This window comes from Neodiprion virginianus, chromosome 7, assembly GCF_021901495.1.
Source record: "Neodiprion virginianus isolate iyNeoVirg1 chromosome 7, iyNeoVirg1.1, whole genome shotgun sequence".
Lineage (NCBI taxonomy): Eukaryota > Metazoa > Arthropoda > Insecta > Hymenoptera > Diprionidae > Neodiprion > Neodiprion virginianus.
In genome coordinates, this window is record NC_060883.1 from 933,311 (window position 1) to 959,790 (window position 26,480).

At 37.3% G+C, this 26,480-nt stretch overlaps 4 protein-coding genes across 16 annotated transcripts; 2 read left to right on the plus strand and 2 right to left on the minus strand.

The window, feature by feature from the left end:
* Window positions 1-1,660: 1,660 nt before the first annotated feature.
* LOC124308582 (endoribonuclease CG2145-like) lies at window positions 1,661-6,953 on the plus strand. 9 transcript variants are annotated; one of them, XM_046771396.1, is made up of 10 exons: window positions 1,661-1,839; window positions 1,953-2,156; window positions 2,614-2,664; window positions 3,297-3,362; window positions 3,864-3,926; window positions 4,089-4,163; window positions 4,235-4,339; window positions 4,422-5,322; window positions 5,408-5,816; window positions 6,080-6,953. In XM_046771396.1, exons 1-10 carry the CDS (start codon window positions 1,788-1,790, stop codon window positions 6,320-6,322), a joined length of 2,169 nt encoding a protein of 722 aa, XP_046627352.1. In that variant the 5' UTR covers window positions 1,661-1,787; the 3' UTR covers window positions 6,323-6,953. The 9 variants fall into 9 exon arrangements, with proteins under 9 accessions (XP_046627352.1, XP_046627355.1, XP_046627354.1 ...); XM_046771397.1 differs by having other exon boundaries at window positions 1,663-1,839; window positions 4,089-4,151; XM_046771399.1 differs by lacking the exon at window positions 3,297-3,362.
* A 137-nt stretch (window positions 6,954-7,090) lies between these two features.
* Window positions 7,091-10,339, plus strand: LOC124308593 (DNA repair protein XRCC4-like). The gene is made up of 2 exons (XM_046771428.1): window positions 7,091-7,966; window positions 8,035-10,339. Exons 1-2 carry the CDS (start codon window positions 7,826-7,828, stop codon window positions 8,749-8,751), a joined length of 858 nt encoding a protein of 285 aa, XP_046627384.1. The 5' UTR covers window positions 7,091-7,825; the 3' UTR covers window positions 8,752-10,339.
* Window positions 10,340-13,030: 2,691 nt separating this feature from the next.
* Window positions 13,031-16,815, minus strand: LOC124308595 (UPF0472 protein C16orf72 homolog). The gene is made up of 5 exons (XM_046771430.1): window positions 16,142-16,815; window positions 15,872-15,943; window positions 15,507-15,678; window positions 14,907-15,052; window positions 13,031-14,780 (listed from the first exon to the last, which is right to left on the minus strand). Exons 1-5 carry the CDS (start codon window positions 16,332-16,334, stop codon window positions 14,638-14,640), a joined length of 726 nt encoding a protein of 241 aa, XP_046627386.1. The 5' UTR covers window positions 16,335-16,815; the 3' UTR covers window positions 13,031-14,637.
* A 428-nt stretch (window positions 16,816-17,243) lies between these two features.
* LOC124308585 (sorting nexin-8-like) lies at window positions 17,244-24,713 on the minus strand. Of its 5 annotated transcripts, none has more exons than XM_046771413.1 (10): window positions 24,216-24,713; window positions 23,788-23,912; window positions 21,056-21,188; window positions 20,640-20,833; window positions 20,417-20,534; window positions 19,874-20,333; window positions 19,570-19,786; window positions 19,291-19,479; window positions 19,151-19,173; window positions 17,244-19,035 (listed from the first exon to the last, which is right to left on the minus strand). In XM_046771413.1, the coding sequence occupies exons 1-10, from the start codon at window positions 24,238-24,240 to the stop codon at window positions 19,014-19,016; spliced, it is 1,506 nt and encodes a 501-aa protein (XP_046627369.1). In that variant the 5' UTR covers window positions 24,241-24,713; the 3' UTR covers window positions 17,244-19,013. The 5 variants fall into 5 exon arrangements, with proteins under 5 accessions (XP_046627369.1, XP_046627371.1, XP_046627370.1 ...); XM_046771415.1 differs by lacking the exon at window positions 19,151-19,173 and adding an exon at window positions 22,257-22,385 and having other exon boundaries at window positions 23,788-23,944; window positions 24,216-24,710; XM_046771414.1 differs by lacking the exon at window positions 19,151-19,173 and adding an exon at window positions 22,245-22,385 and having other exon boundaries at window positions 23,788-23,944; window positions 24,216-24,710.
* Window positions 24,714-26,480: the final 1,767 nt, after the last annotated feature.

Below are 26,480 nucleotides of genomic sequence, written 5' to 3' on the forward strand. Positions count from 1 at the left end.
AGTGCGTATTGCGAGTTAATTAACTCTGAACGCAGCGTTTGCTGGACAGCCAACATTTGTATTAAAAATAATATTAGCAAAGATCCGGGTCTTAATTAAAATAAACTGCAGTATAAATAAAATAAAATACCCTGTGTACATTTTTTATTTTACTTCCACAACCTATATCATGTGCTAAAATAGAAGTCGGGACTGCTATTTTTTTAATCAAAAGACTAACTAAACAGTACCTAATTTGTAAGTCCAAGTATGGTCAAAGGTACAAGGATTATGCTTTTTTTACGAAAGTAATTTTAAGCTTTGTTATGTGCACCGAAAGGGGATATTTGGTAATAAAATTTCCGGATCGAATTATCATGAAATAAAATATATTTACATATGTTTCAAAAGAATCATATCTTATTCTCCTTATTTTAACCGCCGCATTCTCAATAATTGTACAGGAAATATGATTACAGTCATAGATACGAATTTGCAGGATGTGCAAACGTGTTGAATTGTAAACTGAAGCTAGGGATCGTATTAGCGGTCCGTTTGACCAAAAATCGGTAAGCTGATTGAACAACGTGTCCAGTTAAAAAGTGCAACTACAGTGATCAGCTAATAAAATAGAAATCAAGCTCGCCTTGATTATTTTGATCACAGTCCCCGCTTCCTTGGATAAGAAATAATTCATCCGATAAATTACGAGATATTTTCATCGCTAATTTTTGATTCATATTTTTTCAATATTTCGCAAGTGGTAAGCATTGACGAAATATCTGGCAATGCCTGGAAATTAATCAGGGTATCTCAGCATTGAGTGAAAACAAGTCGAAGGTAATAGCAGTAAAGTAACATGTAAATAACATATGTCATGAAATATAATAAAACATGTCAAAACATTGTAAATAAATTCCAAGACTCGAGTTGTCTGAAAAAATAGAAAATATTTGTATGTTTAAAACAACGTTGATCTACTTGATTAGAAAAATATTGGTTGACAATGTTTTCAATACCCCCGTGTTTTATTACCTCCCAATTATAAGTAAATAGTAGTTGAAACAGCAAAAAAAATGTGAATTGGTAAAGCGGAAATGATACAAAAATATTAATGTAATCAAGAGGCTCAGGGTTTAATTGTGGTCAAGTTGGAATGGAATGCCCTATATGTATACTGAACCTTTTTACGGACCCCATACAGATAAGTTACTATTCTGATATGTATATTATGTGTCTATAGCAGAACATCTGGTCCATAATAGAGGGACAAGAGATTTCGGGGGGGATAAATTCTCATGCAAAGACGTGTATTGTTCACAGTTCTGATGGAGCAAGTTGGAAAACAACGGTATAACATATAAGAAAAGCTCAAGATTATTTCCTCAAAGCCATATTACGCATGCAATTAAGCAAGTTTGCGCATACATTCATACCGAAGAAAATTTGTTGAGAAATTCGATGAATTTGAATGAATAGATAGTAAGATATTTCCAACAAATTGTAAGTTAGTTTATTTCCCCACTTAACGTGATTATTGCACTTCAAAGAAATACTGTAGAAACACGCATACACGCGCAAATGGTGATGCGATAAAGACAAGGAATCATCTCATTCACAGTTTCGAGTGTCACCTTTGAACCAGTGTTCTTGGAATTTCTGGGAAGAAGTGGTCTGTATACACAGATAAGCGGCAACTAAATCAGTAGGCGGAAAACGGCGAGTCTCCTACCGCTTGTAAGCACTTTAGAGCTCAGTTCAATTGGTAATTCAATACAGAGCAGAAGCAGTGGCTCTCTATATACAAAATGGAACTGAAATTCCACATAATAATTTTTGTCGTGCTCGTTGTAGCTTTCGGTAAGTATACTCGATTTTACAAACCATTGTTGCAAGAGGGATTATCGTTACGAATCACCTTCTACGGTGTGCAATGATTTAATTATAATACAAAAAAAATATCCTCTGAGCAGGCATTGACGCAAAATGGGGTGGATCTCGTGGAAGTTCGTCTCGCGGAAGTTCGTCTCGCGGAAGTTCGTCTCGTGGAAGTTCATCCCGTGGATCTTCGTGGTTTGGTGGAAGTTCGTCTCGTAGGAAGGAAACATCTCACCCAATTTCAAGCTCTAAAACAAACTGGTGGTCTAGTTCGAAGCCATCGACAAACCACAACACAGGTAATATTGTGGTAATATAATGTAGAAGAATCGATGCTAAACGTAAGAATGGCTAATCCATTCTTTCCTTGAAGCTTGTTGACTGATACAGAATTTTTGTCTCTTAAAACGGACGATTGAACTTGAGGGACGCATAAGCGTATCGTAATCTCTGACCTCTGAATTTTTCTCAGTCAAGATATGGCTTCGTGAAACCTCGCAGACGTAACAAAACCATCATACGCAAACAACTTGTACGAAATCGAAAACAGAGATATGATGATGATGCAACGACTATTAATGCGCAGTTATACCTTGCTTATATTCGTGTTGAAAATTGGAAATAAATTGATTTTTACAAAAGAGCAGGATAACGGATAACTAAATTCTATGAATTATTTAAAATGAATCACCAGCATTCTAAGTGAAATTATATACGTTTCATTATTCTTGACCAAATGTTGTTCCTACTTTTCAGGATCATCACACACGTTTTTGACCTCAGAACGTGGAGTTGGTTCATCGTCAGGTAATGTCCAGGCACACGTAAAATATACGAGAATTTCTATACCAACTTGATGCATGTTCGACCCTAAATCCTTGCGATTTCTTTTACTGATTTTTTATTACATTTCTTAGAGCAAAAAAGATACTGGATATTTCTTTCAGATTTATATCTCGTGAAGCGTTTGATGTAAAATATTCGATATAAATAAGAATCCTTATTTCTGAATTTTTTCGCGTATCTCTTTAAAAAGTTGCCTTTCTTCAGTAAGACCATTTCGATGTAATCAATATGATTATTAAATGACACTTTCTTGAAGCTAACATTATACCCAAATCCTTCAGATGGTTAATATTCAAAGGTTGTAAATCATTCAGAGAATAAACGGTCCGTGGCAGTCCGGATTCACCAAAGCGAATGCGATAACATCTATTTACGAGGTCGCTCTGTAGCAGATTCACGTCAACTTTATTTCCGACAACTCTGTAAATCTATGTGAAAAAATTATTGAAAAAAATTAATGAAATCGAAGGAATGTGGGAAGGAACACTTAAGTCAAATTGTCATGGACTTCTCCGTGTTGACTATTCAATGAAAAGTTTCACCACAGACTTGAGTTGTAACAACAGACAAAATATGATTAAATATTCTGTTAGTTCACCGCCCATCAAGCTCGGGATCGGATCCATTTCGAGGTGCCAGTGCTCCGTCATTAAGTCACGGTGAGATTTCATTGTGAATTTACCTTCAACTTGATCTTTATCATCGTTTCATCTTAAACGCACCATATTCTAAATAAACGTTAGCTAAGTTTAAATGACCATTAGCGAAAATTATTTCAGGGTTCAATATCGACATTTCACTAATGAATCTATCGGGAGTCTTTGATGAAAGTACGGTGACCGAGCTACGAGTACACCGCCAACATCAAAACACGCGCAACTTCTATGTGACCCGAGTGTAGCGGATAAATGCTGCAAACGAAAACTTGTGCGTGGCTCGGAGTCGGCACTTTCACCAGAGACTCCACATCCCTGTCAGATCTTTGAGACATTTAACAGTTAATATGTCTATGTTTCTTATCATATCTTCCATATTGATATAATCGCAGATCTTCCTATTATTCCATTAAACTGAGCAAATCACGATCTAAAAATACAACTAGCAAAAAAAAAAAACAATTCCGAACCTATAAAATATTCAAAAATGCGTACCTGTTGCAGGCAGCAACACCAACAACTCACCGTTGAGGCCATTTGGCACTGTCCCACCTCCGAGACATACTGGTATTATTATTTTTTAATCGTATTTTACCGTTGTTGATGCAATTAGATGTAATATCTGGTAATAATTCCACGAAACTGTGCAAATAATGATGCTAAACAAAAGAACTAGCAAAAAAACGATTCCGAGCCCATAAAATATTTAGGAATGCATATTTATTGCAGGCAGCAGCACCAACAACTCACCGTTGAGACCATTTGGCACTGTCCCACCTCCACCAATCCACCGTAATGATTTTAGTTAGTTAAAAATATGTGACGAATTGTCGCTCTAGTTGTCTTCAACTCTACAATGAGTACATTTATTTCAGACAATAGACCTCTGACACCTCCACCCCCTGGATTTGTTATACCTCCTAAGCACACATCGGTGACACAGAAAACCCCAATAATCACGAGACCCACATCTCGCCCAGGTAAAACTCAATTTTTTCTACAAAGCGATAAAAACGAAAGTGTCTCGAGTTTACGCCTTGCACTAACATCTGGGAATTTCAGTTGTCCGTCAACCTATTCAAAACCATCGCAATTCAACACCAAACTACGGTGCTCCGGCACCTGGTTTCAGAAGAAACGTAACTTCTTTCGGAGGAAGCAGCTATCCCAGGCAGCCAGCGTACTATGATCCAACCCAAACATACTTGCAGCCGCAGACAGTGTATCCGCATGGTAACATACAACCGATCCACAATCACATATATCCTCAGCAGGGATCCGTTCTGCCTCCAAACCCTGCGCCAACCTATGTGATATTACCGGGACAACAGTCTTATAGTTCGGGCAGACAGACGGGAGACATTTTCAAAGAGGCACTGATACATGCCGGCGTCAATGCTGCCGTTCACAGACTAACAGCTCCCAGCTACTACGATCACTACCATCAGAATTCCTGGAGCAGCTACGGTGTTCCTCCTTCTTCTCAAGGCAGCTATGTGACATCCACGCACATAGTCAACAATTACTATGACCAGGGATCTGGGGGTGCCCCGATGAATAATGGAGGCGGTGGTTCCAGTTTCCCACCAAATTACCCCGCGCAGAATTACCCCAGCTTCTCTTCGGGTAGTTCGCAACCTGCGCCTCCACCTAGCGTTGGATACCCAACTGGAAATACTGGAAGTAACGGCAATTCCGGACCTCAGGGTACGTTTGTTTCACCTGGAAATCCCAACTCCGGGCTGCCGTCAAATGGTATTTCTTCTCCGTCCCAAAATAATGGACAGGGACAATCAAATCCCACCTACAACTGGCCTATGGCAGTTTCTGATGAAGAGTTGTGGAACATTACTGAGAAACTATTTAGCATGGATGAAAATAATGCCCAAAAGTATATCACCCTGAATTTGCAGAACAAGACAACTGCTAACAGCACCAACATCACAGACGCTTCTCCTCAGCCGTGAGTTGAACAGTTTTTTCATCGTCGTTTTCTGAATCTACCCTATACTTGCGTACGCTAAGCCTATCATTGCCGGTTCTTTCAGCTTGTTCAACATTCAGCACGAGGCGTACCAGATTCAGACTGTTCGAGCGATTCGCTCTTTGTATCAAGCAGCATCTCAAGTAGAGAACAAGACGCGTGAAAACAGTAGAAAAGAAGAGGCGCTCTTAATTGATTTGTTACTGAACACAAACGTTATGTCTGCGACAATGGGATTTTTGGAGAAGAAGAATCTGATAGGACGAGATTATTACGAACAAAAAGAATCTCTGAAGCACATATGGTTCACCCCCTACGATGGATCCTCGTCAGGATTCAAACGAGTATTTCAAGGGGAAATCATCGGTGGTAAGATTTTGTACGGCATACAAGACTGGATAGCGTTTGACTTTGCAGAAAAATCCGGCCGTGCCAATTACCTGAGTTACACCGAAAAATTAGAACTAGGAAAGGTAAGTGATCCGAATATTAACGTATGTATATAATTCGTCTATTAGGTTATTAGATAATGTGAAATTCTCAATATCATGCTAAAAATTTTGGGTTCGACTCTAGATAGACTCTAATAGTTATAAGCAAATCCAAGGCGTTGTCCAATGTTTTCAGATACGATGTCACTTTCTGTGACGTAAGGCGCGACTAAATCAAATATTCAAACTGTATGTATATTTATACATCCCTATGCGACATATCGACGACTGGTGTTTTGTTTCAGGCTCCTCAAACAGCGTCGATTCTCAAAATCAACTATGAAATTAGTGGAATTAAAAAAAATGGGACTTCCCTGTTTATCGGAACTTCCCCGGAATTGGAGCTGGCCCTATACACTATCTGCCACTATGCAAGACCCAACAATTATTGCAATATCGCACTCGGGGGAACGCGTTTCATGCTGTACACTCACACGTTCCGGTACTTCGGAGCTGACTTGATCGACCTTGGCCTTCCTATAGTGTAATATCAGAGTCAAGGAGTCTCGAGTTATATTCACTCAAATTCTTCATGATATCGCACAATGAGAGTTTTCAGGAAATTAAAAAATTTTGTATGTTTAAAATGATGTTGATCCATTTAACCACTCCACGGAATTAAAAATGAGTGAGTGAAAAATTTCGCGGTATCGGTTGTTTTTCTTTTTTTTTTTTCATCTTAATCATAAGTAAATAGCAGTTTTAGATTGAAATTTGAAAAATGTGAAATAGTACTGAGGCAATGGTAAAACATACACAAATCAAATCGAGAGGCTCTAGTGAGATTTTGACCATTCTCAAAATCGACTATGAAACGAATTGGTGCACTTACCGTCCAGGGACGCAGCTAGGAAAAGGAAGGCGAGGAATAGAAAAATTCGGCAGTCTATGTCGGTCGGTACTTCCCCAGAACTGAAGTTGGCACCATACACGATCTGCCACCGCGCAAGGCCCGAGACTATTTTTAAAATGTACACCCAGACTTTAGGGTGTTTCGGAGCAGACTTGGTCGGTCTTGGCTTTCCGCGGTGTGGTATCATAGTCGACGAATCTCGGTTTACAATTACACACTGATGTATCTCAGCATTTACTCAAATTCATTTCCATACACCGCACGATGAAAATATCTACGCTTTGATCCGTATTTCGGAGTTTGAACACATCAACATGCGCGGCTGTACATCCGTGTACGTCACTTGAAAGCAGCGTTGCCAATGTTAAAGAAATTCGATTCGTCGCTAATTGTAATAAGTAAGAAAAATAAAAGTACCGTTATGAAATTTTTAAAGGGTCAAAGAAAATTTGAAACTCGTCTTAAGAATTATTTTTCTCCTTGTCGCGTTTATGGACTTTTATATAATAATTTATGTACTTAGATTACACCGGACAAATGGATACACGTGAAATCGCAACACTGCTCGAAAGTTGAATACCGAATGATTTCGAATGCGGATAGATTATTTGCATGCAAGCATTTTACAATAAAAACATAATTGATGAGCATATTTTTATGATATTATAGAGCAGAGTTGAATCAGATTATATTATTAGGGTCACATGTCACTCTATGACACAACGTAACTAACGTAGCGTAACCTAAAATAGGTGCGTCTGACATAACTTAATGAAACGGTGCGTTTCGTAAATGGTCTAAAATTTCGTACAATCAAATGTAAATACCTGGATAAATAATAATAGCAACAACTAACAACAATAATATTTGCAACCAATCCTCCTATTATGTATTTTTTTGCATGAACTATTTTCATAGCTTTTGTACTTATTTTTCTGAACTATCTTCCCGTATTGCCACCCAACACAGATATTATATGCATCTCTGTGTGATGCCTCAATTTGATGTATATTTTGGTTAATAAATTCAATTCAATACAATTCATTGTCTTACTTACAGAGAACTACGAATCGGTTTCCTTTGAAATAGAATTCCTCTTTTACCATACATCGTACAGTAACGTCAACCGCTGGACGAAATGGGGGAATCGGATATCAGCACGTGTTGTGTGATAAATAAATATGAAAATCAGTTAATGACGCTTTTCATAGAATGGCTGGATACAGGATTGAAAATCACGATATTTCCGGACTCGGATTCGAATCCGTTGATCGGCGAGGTGATAACGCGCTCCACAAGCAGAGCAGTTTCTTTCAGCCAAGTAATTGCAAATGTAAAATTTTCCAGATGGGACTCGAGGAAATCGATAACTTTGCCAAAGAATTGTCAAAGACGCGAATAGAATATTTGAGTGGAACACGTGAGGCCTTGTCGGGTCGCGACGAGAGTGTCCAATTCTTTTTCAAAGATTCAAAGCTGAGATGGAAGCGAGGTACTTGGAACCAGGGACTGATCGGCGTCAAATCTACGCCCTTGGCTCAAGTCTTTCCAGATATACTGAAGAAGTTTGTGCTGCACAACAGGCAGCTGGAAAGCTCGGTCGAGCGTCTGGAGACAGAAGTCAGGGAGGTGAAGACATCGCGACAACGGTTGGAAGAGAAACTAGAGGAAACGGTCACGCTGAAGAATGAAATGGAAAAGGACTTGTATTCCAAATTCATAATTGTTTTGAATTTAAAGAAGGCAAAGATCAGGGAGCTGCAGAGCAAGACGCGCGATAAGGCCGAGCCCAAAGACGAGGAAGTCTTCCAGGCACAGACTGACGACAGCGATGCATCTGAGAAGGAGACAGCTAAGCATGAGCAGAAGAAGTCTAATAACGTCAGCACTTCGGGATACAGCAATTCTGCCACAAACAGCAGACCGTCAACTAGTCGTAAAAGAGATAGCGATAGTTTTGCATTAGATTTACCGGATGACAGTGGAACGAGCACAAAAAAATCGGTCAATTCTAGCAGGTTAACTTTCACATCTGACGAGTCGGATGAAGATTTTTTTTCGTAATATTTTCGATCTTAGGAAAAAATTTTATCCACTGATCTATACCGAACTTGCATTTTACACTTAAATATTGAATCAAATTGTGTAAAGATATTCATATTATATATACATATATGTATATACGAGATTTTTATCATTGTAGTTACAAAAATTGATGAAGCTTAAGAAATGAATATTGCATAAAACGGAATTATTTTTCTATGTACTGTAAATCTAATTTTGTTATACGTTAAGAATAAAATGACTAGCGATAAGAAGGCCAAGACCGATCATCATGCCCAGGTGAAAATATTTTTTGTATTGATATTTACGTTATTCTATATTTGAGAATTAATCGATAGAACCAAAAAAAAAATCATCGAGTTATGAATACCAATGAATTGAGTAAAAATTCTTAGTTCGAATTCTGGTATTTAAAAGTATTTTAGAAGTTGAGAGAAGATAAATGGTCCGTAGTATGACACAAATTTTTACGAAAATTTTTGAGGATTCGTAAAACGTACTGATAATTGACTGAAATAGTACATTATATGAATACGAGTCAAATAATCCCACAATTTTTTTTGACATGTCATACGATGCTCACCGACTTTGATGTATGATTATCATATTCTTTGCGCACGTATCTACTTGTACGTCGTCAGAGAAGTTGAGATGTTTTAGGCGATAGAGACCAGACATGCAATATTAAATGTATATAGATTATTTTCTTAGTACTACTCTTACCTCTAAATTGTAAACGTAAATTAATTTGGTCATTGATGACGTAAAAAGTGGAAAGTAAATATATTTCAGGACAATATTGTTGCCGAATTTCAGTAGTAGATAAAAGGAAAAAAATAATGCTACAATTTACATAGCAGAGTCAATTTCTATCAACTAAAATGTATATTATTAAATTAATAGGCTGGCCGAGGCACTGAAAAATTCTTTTTCAGAAGTACTATACCCGAACGTTTCGTAATTTCTTTTATTTATAAATAATTATTATAGGTATTATATGTGCACATTATGTAAAAACAAGAGACGCAAAAATATACAAGCTTCTTTAGATTGAGTAAGAGATGAAGGATGCGCGTAAAACCAAAGACAAAATGGAGAAAAATATATAGAAAATCCACAAACTAGAGGCAACATTTATAATATACGTATGTGGGTGGTAAAAGTTTATATTCGTAAGAAATTATTTCAACAGAAGTGTTGATTAGATGATACTTATTCGTCATAATATTCTCCCCGTGTCTCTCGCCTAAGTTACACAGTTTTAGTTCCGCGCGGCTGGGATTTGATTTTTTCATTCCTTTTTCAGTATTGAAAAGTAAAAACTGACAAAGTTGAGAACATGCATGTATATTTTCTCTCTATATATTGTTTTCCATTTGTTTTTCATCACTTGCCTCTAGATCGTAAACCGCATTTTTACTGCGAATAAAAATACTTTATACCTATATATGTATACGTTGGTGAAAGTATTTAGATTATTTTTAATTAGCGTGTATATAATAGTGAGACATACTTATAATTACAATTAGTATGTTTATATTTATACACGATATGGTACAGAATAATAAAATTATTCCTCCAGCATGAATTGCCCGATGGACAAATTACTTTTCATTGTCTGCTTTATTTTTTCTTTCTTTTCTTCACCCAATTTTAAGGTCACTAACTAGAGTTTTACAATAACAATTCATTGTTGTCATATTATACACCTATGAACTTTTATTTGAATGTTTTTTTTTCTTATTCAATTTGCTCTTTCTTTTTTCTCGTCATTCACTTTCAAATTTCTTTATACGTAAAGGGTAGGTATGTAATAATTAATTATTTTCTCGCATCTAAAGCTTTAAGTATTAAAAATTCATTCCCCGCAACATTTGCCAGTCCTTTTGATTTTCTTTCACCTCTTTACTTTTTTTTCATTTTCTTTTTTTAACCTTGGTACATCTCAATACGAAAAATATCTGCGTTATTATGCAAGAATTCGTCCTCGTTTTTTATCTAATCAATATATTCTTCTATTCATTTTTATTCTACAAATTACACAAGTATTTATTATTTTTTTTTTTAGATAGTATGTATGTACGTATACAAATACCTAGCTGTTACCTTATTGAACGCTTACTAAATTGCCTCGTTACGAATCAACAGGAAGCCACATTTTTGCAAAATTTCTTACAATCAACAACGAGCAGAGTTCAAAAGAAAACTCAATGAGCATCTATCGATGCTAAATGAAACGGAAACAAAAATAAAGTACGTGTTGACTATTTTCAGAAAGTAATTTTTTTGTAACTTCTCCAATGGTACAAGAGAAAAAAAAAAATTTCAATTCTGGTCACCGGGTTTTACAATGTTAAATGATCACGGCCCATTCAATGTACAATAAATTCAGTAATAATTTAATAAACATAAAAATAAAACGCATAAAAGTCAGGCCATACAAAATAAAAAAAAAAAAAATACAAACGAAAACAACCTTCGGATTTTTATAAAATCCAAAGTAGCGGCAAAAAAAAGTATATATAATATATAATAATATATACATATTATGTATATACAAATATGAATCTCTAAATGTAATGTACGATTTGTTAATTATTATTATTATTAATATTATATCGATAAATATTAAACGCCTAAAGCTATTGAATAATATTCAATATTAATCATTATAATCATAGTTGTAATAATTATTTGATAATTAATAACTGTGAAAAAAGTTAATAGTAGTAGTAGTAGTAGTAGTAGTAGTAGTAGCAGTAGTAGTAATAATAATAATAATAATAATAATATACGCTATATTTACAACCAAATAACAACGACTTGCTTCTCCCTTTGCAAGGTTTTTTTTTGTTTGTGTGCGTGTGTGCGCGCGCGCGCGCGCGTGTGTGTGTGTGTGTGTATATGCACGTGCACACTTGGCAGAAAAAAATCTGTCGCCATAATTTAACTCGACAGACAACTGAACTTCTTTTTTATTTTTTTATTTTGTTTTGTTTCCTCTTTCTTCCAATTTTTATTGGAGGAAACGGAAAATTGTACCTGTTTGTTGGATATAAGTTTGAGAATATATATCCGCGAACCGCTTGATTGAAATTTTATGTATATCAATAATTTGGTTTTATTGCCAATTAAAAAATAAAAATAAAACATATCAACGAATAATTCAGATAATCGATATTCAATTCTGAAACCACGATAATAGATACAAGAAAATTTTCATCATGTTTCTATAATGACACTTTGTATTATTTGAAATCATTTTGAAGCTGGATCACAGATTTGTTTTAATGGTATTAAAACAAGAAATCACAGAGAGAAGCACGATAATGGTGCATTGAAAATACTGCGAAATAAGATTCGGACGTTGATTTAGGTAACGTCAGTTCCGAATATCAGAAAACTTGAATTATACGTCCGGATTGGTATTTGTACAATATATAAAACTATTGCATTCGACCTGAGGTCCATAAACAAAGAGAGAAGAAGAAAGAATTAAGCTAAGTAAGTAAATAAGTTAGTACGTAGTACGAATAAAAAGAATAGTAACAATAATAATGTCATCAAATTACCGCTGTGCCCCAGCAGACTCGTTTTGCTAGTGTTCGAATGTCGCGTTACCAATCAATTTTACAAAGACTTTACAATAAATATTATACGGCTTTTTCATTTTTTCTTTCTTTTTTCTTTTACTTTGTTTCAATATTTTCTCTTCCTCTTGTTCGTATTTTATCCAACTTGGACTGTTTTTTCTTTTAAGTCACTTAAGGTAATCTAGTGTTACAAAAATTAAAACTACATATACAATGTATACATACACGGAGAGTGAGAGAGAGATTGTAACAGAGACAGAATGTCGATGGATACTACGTCTCAAGATCCGTCATTGATTTCTGCGGTTGTTCTGCACGATAAGTAAAATTTTTGCAATCGACAAAATTTCGAAGTAATTAAGAATGGTAAAATTAAACTTCCCGTGTATAATTGTGAGTGATTCGTATTGAAATTCACACAAATTTCTTTTTGTTCTTTTACAAATATTATTATCGCAAGAAATTAATCGTGATGTAACATATTATCGTTGACGTTATTTGTTAGTAAGATTTCAGTTCGATTTAGGTACCTCGTTTTTTCTTTATATACCGAAAAAAAAAAAAAAATCAAATCAATAACAACAATAACAACAAAAACAACAACAACAACAACAACAACAACAACAACACTAACAGTAATAATAATTATTATTAAATTTATATATATGAAAAAAAAAAATAAACAACAAAAATAAACAAAAACATTTTAGGTTTCGTTTCAATATATATATAAATATACAGTAGAATCTCGTTTATTCGAGATAATGTGGGGAGAACTCAACGCGTATAAGTGAAATCTCGGATCGCACGAAGAACATATACAACCAAACAATTTCTAGTATTTTTGTATAACTTGATAAAGTAATCATAAAATTTCATAAAACAGAAACGTGAAAGCTTGATGAATACTTAATAGTTTCCAAACAAAGTAGCCATACAAGACTACTTCATATATAGGTATAACAATTTATTCGGTTTTATCCGAGAATACACCTCGGTTGAGACAAAGTGCTCGGATGAGATGGACGTGTCAGATAATGATAAAAAGAAAATATATATCGGGTAAGCGAGTTTCTGCCTGTAATCCTAACAAAGGGGGGGTAGAACGAAAAAAAAAACAGCCGTCAACAGATATGAACTGTTACAAAACGATGCAATGTCTTGCAAAAAAAAAAAATGGACAATGCGTGCAGCATGATGGTGAGACCTCAAATTTTCTGATCACATGATAAATTAACATGTCGTAAAGAGAAATTTCTTTTTCTTCAACGAATAATATTAGTGATGATATATCACGTTAAGCCATAATACATTGAAAATGGCAAATCAATTGTAGGTTGGCTATGAGAAACAAAACAAAAAAAAAAAAAAACCTTACTTATGGTCTGCGTGTGTATATACACATATACGTATATACTATATAAATCAAAACAACAACAGTATTTCATTTACGCGAATGCAACAACGCACTTTAGGTTCGTCAAACGCGTATATAAAATATTAGTATTTGCGCGCGCTTTAAAGCGTAAAGATTCAAAGATTTTATACACATGCGTAGAGGTATATTTTTGCATACAAGATTAGAAATGCGTATAGATATTATAATATTACTATTATCAATTAATTGTTTACCAAACTTACACGAGTCAGAATTCTCCGCGTAGGCACGTATCTGTGAGTAACAAAATTGAGAAGAGAAAAAACTGTGTATATTATATATATGTATATGTGTTCTCAAATGACTATTCAGTTGACAATATTACAGCAAACTGTTCGAAATGAATGGTGTGGACGCTGGGTCTAAAAAGAAAAAAAAGAAAAGATAAGAGATTCGTTTTTGGTTGTTGATCATTTCCTCATTGTCCGCGATCTGAGAGATAAGGTGATTATAATGCAATGCATTGACTAAATAAAATAAAAACGAAAATTAAAAAATAGTTTTTCTTCTCAGTTTTCAAGAAATATGCTGACGGAGAATAAACGACGATATATATCAGTTTTCTAAACGATCGCTATAGATGTTGTCACGCCGGATCGCGTAGCGGTAACTTATTAGTAGTTTGTCCTAATTTTCTTGTATAAAATCTTTGTAAATTTGATTATGAAATAATTACACCTAGCCGGGAGCCGTATGTGTGTACGCGTGAGTGTGAGTGTGCGTGAGTCGTGTGTGTTTTCGGAGGGCTGAACAATTAATCAATCAATAAATGACTTATTGTTAATTAACAGGGGATTGTAGGGAACGGAGGGAACGGCAGGGTAGGAAGGAGCGATTCTACTTTGCACGACGCCGTTACATAAAACGTGGACGTTTGTGCGTTGGCGATCCCATATCCACATCATGCGAAGCCGGCCGTTTATGATGCCGGGCAAATTCGCTGCTTATGAAGGCTGACAATTCCGCTTGTCTACCGGCACGGCGCGATATAGGAGAACCTGGAATGACCAATTTTTCGAGTATGACAGAAGGTCTCGTCGCCAAAATATTGAACGGCAAAAAGAGGTCGGAAGGGGAAGGAACCGCCAAAAGCATTGCCAGGAATTAATAACAATGTTTCTTACCAGATAAAGCGATAGCTTCTCTAAACGTGTGAAGTTCTGGGTCTCCGTCGTTTCCAGATGTTGGCGCTGGCGATACTACCATACTAGGCGTAGGACTCTGCGATGGAGGAGAACCGCAAACCATCATGCGGGGCTTTGGTGAACTTCTAAAGAGGGGAAGAATAATTATTTTAGAATTAAATATCTCACGTGTCGCGCTGATTATGCATTGCTCCATAGTTTTGAGGAAAAAAAAAAAACCAAGGACGTCAGAAAAGTAGCCCAAAAAAAGACAGATCTCACGTATTGTTAACACTGATCGATAAATAAGCATGAGATGGTGTAAAAAAAGTGATTTCAACAAAAGTAAAAAAGAGTAACACGGAAGACAAAGACTGTGTCGTCACATGAACAATCACCTCTTAATTATTTGCCCAAAAACAGTAACGAGACAATAAAAAATGGCTGAAGCGACAAGAAATAACTTGGCAAAGGCAATCGACGCTTGTCTCATGAGCGCTTATGTATCACAAGATGAAACTGAGCAGGAAATTGAGGACTGCCATAGATCGATCTTATGGTATTTCTTTTCTCACCTAAAATTTTTATCCGATGTCTTACCTGTGAGAATGAGGCCGTGGCGGCGGAGGTTTGCCCGCGAGATAAGCAAGAAGGTCCTCCCTCCTGATGGTACGTCGCTTTTTTCGTGCCCAGTTCATTATTTCTTTGCTACGTTTCTGCCTGCCCATTTCAGCGCCGATGTCGCTGCATCTTCGCATTCCCTCAACAGAGTCTGTTGAACCGCACGAGCGGTGAAAAAAAGGAAGTGTAAGAACGTAGGGTTATAAAATTAACGGAAAAGAAAAAACACATCGATACGAGAATGCATACAATGAACAAAGGACAGACACAATGTGACACAAGTTTCATAATCTGGCCATAATACACAAGTGTCGTTGTTAATTCTAAGAATCGTGGTGACGAACCTTTATAAAGCGATGTGACAGTTCCAGCTGCGGTTTGAAAGGGAATCCACAAAGATGCACCCTGTGTCCGATCTGCAATGCAATTTGAAAGGTTGAAGCAAGGCGATGAGCAGAGCGAATGACGTTTGATTTTGTTAGCGCATTGACAAACGGATGGGTGTGATGGGATGGAGAAGGCGAAGCTATTCTCAGGTGCAATGGGACATAGTGTAAAAATGGTGTTTGTTCTTTTTTTTGGATCTTATTTTGTTCCGTGAGGCGGATATCGACCTTTGTACAGCTGGGCTATGGCTGAGGCTGTCGTCTGAAACCCCGTCCATATCTGGTGCGAGTACAATTCCTTAGATGTGTGGAGCTGCCCCTCGTAGTCTGGCTCTGCCTCGATAGCCTCGACGCATTGTTGTTCCCAATTCGTGTACCACAGATCCATTATGGGATCCTCATCGCTCCTGTCCTCGCTCATGGCTCGCTGATTGTGTATTATTCCCCCTTATCGAGTGGAGAGTTATCGCGTATAACGTCGCAATGTTTATCGCTAACTGGCTGATCCGAGGACAAGCAGAGAACCGACCCCGTGTCGCAACTGGTAGCGAATCTACGCCGGGGCGAGAACCAAGACGACGACGTCGACGACGACGACGACGACGACGACGTGTATTTTTCTACTTTTCTTTATGTTCTCAGGCGATAATACCCAGGCTTTGCTGATCGCTCGCTCATTTAGTACGCGGCCATTGCTACGATCCGAGCTTGATGATGATGATATGGTATACTGGTATTACGGATCGACGACGGCGAGGGGGATAGGTCGTGCTGTCTCCGATCCATAGAAAAGACAATTGCCAATCGCGATACTTGCAGGAGCGAGTGAGCTAGCCTCAACCTCAACCTCCGTTCCTCCTTCGCCTGCTCTACTCGTGACGTCGACCGAACTGAATTATGGGTAGCGGGTATCACGGGCTTAGAGCATACGAACATCTGAGATCACGGGCGTACCGACAGGCCTGCCAACCGTACAATTTACGGCCGCAAGAGGCGCAGCGAGACGCTCGCTCTTCACCGCCGATTTTCAATTGTTTCCAAAAAACCGTTACATCTTCCCACATCTTCCCTTATTCGACGCGTTACAGTTTGACGATTGAATTCTTTTGATTTTTAAAGCTCGTAAACACTCATCCATCGGTGGGAAGAATTATCTTTCGCGTCCAAGTTCATGTGCGAGAGGCTGAGCGTCGCGACAGAAAGTATCGTACACATATATTTGGTAAGTATTCACGCATATCATTTCAATTAGGAAAACGTAAATCATCTGATCTATGAAACTGCGGGCCTATTTTTTCGTGTCTCGATTCGGTAAAATAATTTTCGGTGGTAATTTGAATTCTGATTTATTATATTTCTGCTACTTAGTACAATCTAAATAATAACTAAAAATTATTTATCGTCAGGTTACTACGAATTTTGAACATGAAAAGCTCCCGAAACACGGCCAATCTCTATACCGCTGGACTCAACGATGCGTGGATGAACAAACATACAACATAAGGTAGTCACAGTATTCTTCTAATTTAACAATATTTAGCAGATATTCACAAATGTTTTGCAATATTTATCCAAGGCGTTGAGTCACTGTTTTTTTTTTTTTAACTTCTTACCCCTCCTGTTTCTCGAAACGGTATCTTGAATTACGTTTGCATGCCTTATGGCTAAACTTGCAAAAATTTTGCGCCGAGAAAAAAAACAAACATTCGAATACATGAGCTTTTGCATCACTTTCGTACCAGCATTGAGGTTTGAAGGGGTTCAAGTTTTAGTCAGAGATCGTTTAAATGTATAACTTGGTCCAAAAAGTCATCCGGAGTGACTTTTTTTTTTGATAAGGGTTGTACGGAATGTTAAAAAATATACGAGAAATAATAAACCTGAGCACAAAATTATTATCACGACACGCGTAAAAATAAATCAAAATATTATCAATATTTAACGTATATACATATTATTGCTTGCACATATGCAATTATATTGATCATCTTTATATAAATTACAAATTATAAATTATATCATGAATAATAATCTTATGCCATGAATTCAAATAGCTGACACGATTTTAACTTTACGTATAGTAATGATAGTAATAATAACTTGACACCTATAAAAATAACCCTCTGAATCAACGATTATAAAATATATTTAAGTACACAACAAGGAATGTTTTTTTTTTTTTCAGTTTGAGCTATGAGAAAATTACATTAGAATAAAATATCCGACAATAATTCAGTTATCGATGAGTATATGATGTGTATGTCTAAAGGCAGGGCAATTCAACCTTTTTTTTTAACAATCTCTGTAATAATAATTACTAGCTTCCGTATCCCCCCAGAGTATTCTAGGCTTCGAATTTAAAACATGCATTCAACCACTTTTGTCTCATTCTATTTGTATTTTTTGCATGTTGCATAATCGAATCACTATTACATACATTATACCTTGAATGACTTGCATCTAAGTTTCTAATCTTCTGTATTCAGACAATGATTGAATTTACATAAATTCGAGCTATTTACCGTTCTTTTCCAAATCGTCTTGATTTTGCAAGATTTAGCAAGAGATGAGAAATTAATTATGTATACCTTTAAAAACTTTTGCGTACACCTAGAACTACTACTCTAATTATGCATTGAATTTTCGACCAGGTACATTGCATGTACAGTATATTGTAGTTATTGCACAAAACGTTAATAATATCAGGATTGTCACTTGCGATTCGAATTGGACAGTTAAAGACTTTGCTAAGTATATATACATATACCAAAAAATATGTATAACTGCCACGAGTTTCTTTGAACACGAACTGCTATAAAATAACGTAACGCGTGACTTAAAATATTACTTTACACTTCTGTCCTGCGATGAACAAATAATAGTTGAAAGAATTAATTAGATATGGTAAAGAATATGAGAATTGAATTAAATAACAAAAAAAATAATAATAATGGAGTATCTCAAGTCAGTAATATCTATATTTAAATTATCTTACCCCCCCCCCCCCCCCCAACGATGCTGAAATAATATTAATGCTATGACACTCCGTTTGAACTGCCAGCTGATTTTTCTGGTAAACATTTTGTTATCGTTGGCTCAATCAATTTCCAGACTTCCGTAAGCTGTAAGGAAATATTTTCACCATAATTAAAACTGTCCATAGTTTGTTTCAGCCATCAATATAATTAAGCAAATAACTCGCGACGCGTTTGAAATGCGTAATTAGTAACATCTTACCTATTTCCATAGTAAATTATCCTCTGAGTGAACGCACAAGAAAATTATCAGTGTTACATTTGTGGCTTATTGCAATCTTATTCAGTTACCAAACACGGTCATCCAGGGATTAGCATTCACAAAAAGTCAGATCAACTTACTTCGGAATGTCCGCGTATCTGCACGCTTACGAGACTCTGTAGAACTGTGGCAAGAATTTCCAAGTGGGCGTGAACCAGCTGCGTTTCCATGTGTAAACAGTGAAGTGAGAAGGCGTTTCTCAACTCGACATTTGCAATCACAGTTTCTTGAGCCACCATTTTATTTTCTAGATGTTCGACCGTGTCAGCCTGAAATTATTCAGAATCGTACATAAATTGTTGTAGTAGTTGGAACGGCAGTGTCTTCAGCAGTCGAAACAGAAAACGCAAACTTCTTACATCTGTTCCACGAATAACGCCCTGCATTTGTCGCTTCTTCAGAGACAGCATAGTCGACAGGGCTCTCTGGTGATCCGCACTGACTCCTCGCTCGTGTCGCTCGCACAAAACTCTATGCGCAATCAAAATATCAAGGAGCAAATTGAGCCTCTCGCAGACCATGCTTTCCTCGATCACAGCCTGCTGTAACGCTCTGGTAGAAAGTAGACTGAACTCTCTGAAAATAATGGGCCATCGTTGAACCGTTTTTCTCGAAGTTAAAATGGTGGATAATTATTTTTGCCAATGCTTTTGACTCTCTCACTTTGAAATGACGTGGAATCCCTTCTTCATATCGTTCCAAATCGTCGATCCACCCGTCGCCCAGGCACTTGTGCCGTGAGGTTCGTTGGCCAAGTTGTTGAGTTGTGTTCCAAGCTCGGCCATATCCACGGCATATCCGTGAGACCTGATCGCCAAACAGTCGGCAATGTTCTTTAGTCTCGATATCCCCGACAATATGACGCGAATCTGATCTCTGCTATTTGCAAATTCTGTAAGCGTCTCAGGGGGTACGAGTTCTTTGGCTTGACTGGACAATTCCGAGGTCGCAAACTCATCCGGAACCCGTCTAAACACCTCACGAATCTTATGCTGAGTCTCTTCCCCGGTAAATGTGAAGAAAAATTGGACTATCGGGTCCTTGCTCACCGATGGGTGGCGCGCTATTAATGTCAAGAATCTCAGTAACGAACGTCTCCGTTCTTCAAGGAATTGAGAATCGGCTGAAATACAAAGGACTTAGACTAACATTACATCTCAAGGAGAGTGCCTCCATGATTGTATTAGCTCTCTCTTTGTCTCTCACCTCCGACTATTTTCTTTGGTGGAAGCTTGGGTATCAGCCTGTAAGGAAACCGTGCTAGCAGAAGTTCGTGCAGGGAAACAAAGTCGTTGTAACGTCTGTAGACGACAGAATTGAACCTCTGTAAATGGTAGAGCAAGAAAACATAATAAAGCCACTGAGAAGTGTACACATTACAACTTTAGAATGAAAACATCGCGCCAGCTAATTTTATTTAGTATCGTACCTTACTTGTCACTTGATATTCGACATGCTTAAGGAATATCCCCTTCTTCTCGGGTACCAAATTCACTTCAATAGTATCTAGATTGCATATGTCGGTGTAGGTGAGATTCAGTTTAGATGGGTTTGATCCCTTGTGCATCCTTTGAGCCAAGAGAACAACTTCGGTCAGATCTCCGAGAACAGGTACCGGCAATTCTATTTTAAAATTGAAACAGATGTGTCAATGTTTTCTTCTTTTACAAACTCGAGGAGGCTCTCTGTGTCTCCTAAATTGCTTCATATGAGTTTTTGTTAAATAATCATTGCTGACCACTGAAGGGAAGGACTTCGAGAACATTTCCGTTGTCTTAAGTTCATACAGATAAGAGAAAATTTATCACGAGGAAACGGGAAAGGCAAACAAAATTTCAACCAGACCTTGAGATTCAGATATTTCCAAGAGCTTATCACTCGGCTGTTTACCCTGTTGAGCGAAAGCTACCAATGCCAAACCTTTGTAGAGGCCACTTCTTGTTAAATACCCAGTTTTGCTATCCACGAGCTCCCAAATCTGTGAAAAATACCAAATTAACGACACATTAAGGGGGATATTTGTTTAAAATTTTTATCTTCATACTTTTTTGTCTGCATGCCCATCGATACATTGATGATAGATCAATCCTGACAGTTGTGACACATTATGTATTACACATTTCGTTCGATGTCATCTGGTCAAAATATATCAAAGTGTGTAATTTCAGGAGTAATTGTGACGCGATGAAACAAAATCGCACTGTAATAAAGTTTGAGCTAATTTGCAAATTTGTGGATCAAGGCAATCTATTCCAATAAACTTGAATTCTATCCCCGTTTCAAAGATGTTACGATGAGCGGTAAACGAGGTACTTAAACTCATTAACACCAAATTACCAAATTAGAAGTAGAGCAGATAGACAGAACAAAAATGTTAGAAAATTACCGTATGATATATTTTGCGCTGAATGAAAACAGTAATGATAACTAGACTAATATAACAGAAGCAAGAAAAATAAAGGGAAAACCGAGAGTGATAAACTTTTGAATCGATTTTAAGTTTATTAAACTGGATTTACCGGATAGAACAAGCCCAAGCCTGAAGCAACAGGTGATGTACTGCTGTTGACTATTGGTGTCAACATACATTACATGTAATAATAATTTATGAGGGGCATGACAGATACGTTGACCTTATTGTTACTGACACCAAGTACCAGTTACTCGGGGCTTCGACAAATTTTTCTTTTGAGGGGATCTCTTCTTATCGTTGGCATTGGGAAGAGAGGCAGAGGAAAACGACTAGACCAAGCTAAGAACAGGAATGATTGATGGATGGATAGATAGAGAAGGAAGGGAAAAGAAGAAGCAATTTACTATTTTCTACTGCTCGCAACGTTGTTAGGTATCAGCAGTAAAACAAGGAGCTCTGTTATCCTGTCTTGTTGCTCATTCTCAAGCCATGTTAAGCATGATCTTCAAATATTTTTTTAAAAAAAAACGAATTTATCAAATCATTATATCTAATTACACAATCAGTTTTAGTGATCGCGAGACTATATATATGATTAAAGAATGAAGATACTTAACGGACTCTTGTGTTTACCAAGGATGATTATTTTGGTACGACGGCCAAACACTTTCCTCGTTGGTTCATTTGTGGAATAACTGGTTTTGAAATACATTCACACGAGTATGTGTGTTCAAGGAATTCACGAGTTTCAGATCATTTTTCCTTTAACATCATTGCAATACAACAAATAATTATACGTAAAATATTTTTCTTATGAGATAAAAATATGTTTTACACATGTCAATAGTCTTTATAATTAATTATAATACGTTGGACCAGATTCTGAGTTTGCGAAAAGGAGTGGTGAAAAATTAATTTTCAGAATATATATTTTTTTCTCCTTCTACAGTCTACATCTTTCATCTAATTAATGTAGAACAAGAAAATGTGATTAGGGATGTAAAGGGTATGCTTTTGGGTTGGCTTTGTGGCTTTCTTCAACGGCAATAATATTGTTCTGTTCAAACATTTATCCACATATACTATACAGCAGCATTAAAATCGTTCGTGGCTGATTAATATTCAGATTAATAACAAAACGGCTCTGTTTGCAGGAACGAGAAAAATGTTATCTAATTACGATAATACGGATTGTTGAACAACGATAATACATATATTAACAAAAATAACAAGAAAAATTACTTGCGATGGTATTAAAGCGAGAAAGAGAGCAATGTGTAACAAGGGGCGTCAAACGACCATTATCAACAACTGGAATGTTACACAGTGATAACGCCACTCCGCCATGTGATAATACTACCAGTGATGCTCTCTTTAGTACCATGATAAGCTTAGATAGCTAGGAATAATGCTAAATAAGAAGTAGACGAAGAGCATTATTCAATAATTTTCTGTTACACTATTCTCATTTTCAATCAATTATCCGTCATCATCGACATCCCACCTTTTATTATCATCTATTTCTGTAATGGTCCACTCGATTTTTCTTTCGGTCATTCGTAGTTTCCTTAAAAATCATACATGCAGTCTGCATCGTTATCTATATATCAAAGTACCCGTTTTTATGACGGTCGAGTAAGTCTAGAAGTTAAAAGTAGTATTTTCTGTACTCCGCGCATGCGTACTCACGAAAAGACCTGACATCACGCTACCCTAACCTCAATTTCGTGCTTCGTGAAAAAACGCGTAACATGCTCATGTCATGTAAAGAATCTCTCGAAAGCGAAAAGCCTCGCGTATTTGCAATATTCGTCTTCAGCCCGAAAAGACCGAGTTTGCCTCCTCATTACACAATATACTATATCTTGCGTTGTTCCTTCAGTAAATAAAAAAAATAATTATAAAACTGATGTGATAAGAAACAAAAGGTAATTAAAATGTCATCAGTCCATACGCAAGCCACGTGAAATTGATCGGTGACAGCGCGCGCTGCATGCGTGGAAAAGGGGGGAGGTGGAGGGATTACAGCTATGACGGACTTGGCTCGTGACGACGACGAACGAACGACGAACGGTACTTTTGAAAATATTTAGCTCGTAGATGCGTGTACGAACAGAAGTAGGCTTTTAACGAGGACGTGTACGGACGAAACTTGTCAACGAACCTGGCTGAGTATAGAGCTGCTGAGTTGAGATTTAACGAGTAGCGACTTGAACACTTCCCTCTCGACGTTTCCTCCGGACGGTGAACACTTTTCGTAAACTTCCCTATAGAACGCCGGTATCGAACCTACAAATTACGGTGAATGAAGAAAACGGCATCTGCAGAATAAATTAATCTAGAAAGACCGATGATTCGACGAGAAAAAGTAAGATAGTTGTGAATTTTTTCAACTTGTTTATCTCACATAGAAACAAACAGATCGACGCTCATTGTTAGTTACATATACATAATTTTTGTTTACGAAAATTTCCTCGCAATCGATATGCGCTTATTCAATTTTCATACGATAAAGTAATATGTTATTCGATCGTTGTTTCGTTCTTCAAATTAACGATTGATTCTCCGTGTTTGCATTTTGTTTTGTTTTACCGAACGATAGATCGGTGGAAGCCATTTTGGATAACTTCTAGATCATCCGGGATCTTGGTGTGAGTGTGTGAGAAATTTGCGTGCGTAGAGACGCAATCTTCCCCCTCTCGCTCTCTCTCTCTCTCTCTCTATCTTTCTCTCAATGTCTCAATGGTAAACAATGACGTCGATGATCGGAGATGATCGTCTCTGGGTCGCACTCGACTCGACGTTCGTAGTAAAGCGTAACTTGGAATGAATTCGAAACCCCCATTTGAAGAGGAATTAGAACGAGTTGCGCGGCAGCTTGTCGGCTAACGTATGCGAACGTATGCCAGTGCAATTCGGTCTCGCGACGTCGTCGTTTACGCGTACCGCTGTACTGGTTACGTTCTCGAATAACAATCGTCGTAATTCGTGCCTTCGGATCGACGAGAGTCACACGCAACACGCGCCATTGCTCGTGCCCCCTACGCCTGGCTGGCAGCGGCGAACTGACACCGACTGACACGGACTACGTCGACTGCTCTACGGGCTGACGATGCTTACGGACTTTCAGCTCTAGGCTGCTCCCGAAACGAGTGGTTCGGAGAGGCGAGTCCGACGCTTCCTCACATTTCTCTTTTACTTCTCGCTACGCCGCTAGGAAAAAACAAAAAAAAAACACTCGCAATATTGTATACCTTGCCACTTGATTTATTGCTCGCTCAAGTATACGCGTTGGAGAAAACAGGAGAGTAAGATTGATGTGTTATTTTTATTAATTATTGTAATCGAATCATCGCCGAAATTCAGTGAAGTGACATTTTTTTTAAATTTCATGTATAGCAGAGCGAAGCCTGACCCCATTTACGAGGAGCAGATTTTTGGGACTAATCATTGAGGTGTTCGGACAATAAATTCATGTCGATAAACGATCTATGTTTATACTTCTTACCGACAGTAGATTACACCGCTGATGCAAAAAGCGGACACATTGCCGACATGCTTTCGTCACCAATAACTAGATTTAAAAATAACGTCAGAGGGCGCGACAGCGGCGATGCCGCGCTACCTTCACCCCTAATAGTATGGGGGTGAAAATATGGTCATACAGTCCTTATGAATCAATAAAAACAGCATAGTTCGAACGATTAAATCGATGATGACTACTGTGTTGAATGAGGAAAAACATATATCTACACGCTTTGAGTCTGCGTAAGTATGATAGTTGGACGCTTGCGGGAAAAAATGTGCAATTTCTGCAGCTTGCCGGCATTCGAAATGGACAAAATTATATTTGTACAGTAATAAAAACCGTTTTTTTTTTTGTTTGGAATCAAAATTGGAACGAGTTTTCTTTCCAAGCAAATCTTATGTGCCAATGACTAGAGACGCAAGTACGCATGGACAAAGGCTAAGTACGCGATATGTTGATCATAGACATGTGAAATTTCTACATAAAAAAATGCTTGCTTCAGTTTTGATGATGCCAAAAAAATAGTGTGCCACTGGGAAGTCGTTTGATGAACATCATACTCTAAATCATAACAGGCTGGTAGGTTCGCATATTGCACGTGGTACAACGCAATTCTACGTAAAACGCGTACGTACAACGTATATATACGTAGACATGATTGTGAAATAAATCTGCGGAAATGTAATTATTAAAGAAATGCTGCTGCGAATTGATCGAGAGTGAAGAAAAACAATCACGTGCACGTGTAGAGTATTTACGTACGCATCAATGCCACATTCCATGCATCGCGTCGTAGCCGAGGTGCAAATACGCGCCACAAACGCATGGTCTATACCTACGTTGTTTCAACCTGCCATGCCGGTCCGATACCCAGATATGGTGCTATTGTACCGTCCTTGGTTAGAAGGATGCGGAGTTGATAAATGTGTATTACTGTGAGCTAGCTCAGGGTTAACAACTGCCAATTTCGATACCCATAGTTGATGCCACTGCTGCTGCTGCGCGATCAAGTCAAGTTTCCATGTACCTGTGTACATCACGTATAGTAAGCGTATTATTAATTTTTTTTTTTACCTCTTGAACGCACCACGTGTAATTATATTCCGAAAGCAATCTAGATGAATGTCACAGCCGCAATCGTTGTCTCTTATGTATTAACATACGTACAATTATGCCTTATACCTGCCTGTACACGTGGACGCCAATTAATCAATGGAAAACGAAAAATAGTGAAATGTAAAATAGTAACCGATGTGTGTCAATCCTTTGTACTAGCGGTAATGATCGGAGGAAGAAAAAGACGAAAAACAATCTCATGACCGGATTAC

Bases quoted from the DNA above. Each gene is read 5' to 3' on its own strand.
- LOC124308585 (XM_046771412.1), bottom strand. From the start codon at position 24,240: ATGGCTTCCACCGATCTATCGTTCG. The intron at 20,834-21,055 runs GTCTGGTTGAAA...ATTTTAAAATAG, and splicing joins GGAAATATCTGAATCTCAAG to AATTGCCGGTACCTGTTCTC. The intron at 19,787-19,873 runs GTGAGAGAGTCA...CATTATTTTCAG, and splicing joins GGATTCCACGTCATTTCAAA to AGAGTTCAGTCTACTTTCTA.
- LOC124308595 (XM_046771430.1), bottom strand. From the start codon at position 16,334: ATGAGCGAGGACAGGAGCGATGAGGATCCCATAATGGATCTGTGGTAC. The intron at 15,053-15,506 runs GTAAGACATCGG...TCCCCTCTTTAG, and splicing joins CCACGGCCTCATTCTCACAG to AAGTTCACCAAAGCCCCGCA. The intron at 14,781-14,906 runs GTAAGAAACATT...TGGTCATTCCAG, and splicing joins AGAAGCTATCGCTTTATCTG to GTTCTCCTATATCGCGCCGT.
- LOC124308582 (XM_046771396.1), top strand. From the start codon at position 1,788: ATGGAACTGAAATTCCACATAATAATTTTTGTCGTGCTCGTTGTAGCT. The intron at 2,157-2,613 runs GTAATATTGTGG...CCTACTTTTCAG, and splicing joins ATCGACAAACCACAACACAG to GATCATCACACACGTTTTTG. The intron at 3,363-3,863 runs GTGAGATTTCAT...TACCTGTTGCAG, and splicing joins TGCTCCGTCATTAAGTCACG to GCAGCAACACCAACAACTCA.
- LOC124308593 (XM_046771428.1), top strand. From the start codon at position 7,826: ATGGGGGAATCGGATATCAGCACGTGTTGTGTGATAAATAAATATGAA. The intron at 7,967-8,034 runs GTGATAACGCGC...AAAATTTTCCAG, and splicing joins CGAATCCGTTGATCGGCGAG to ATGGGACTCGAGGAAATCGA.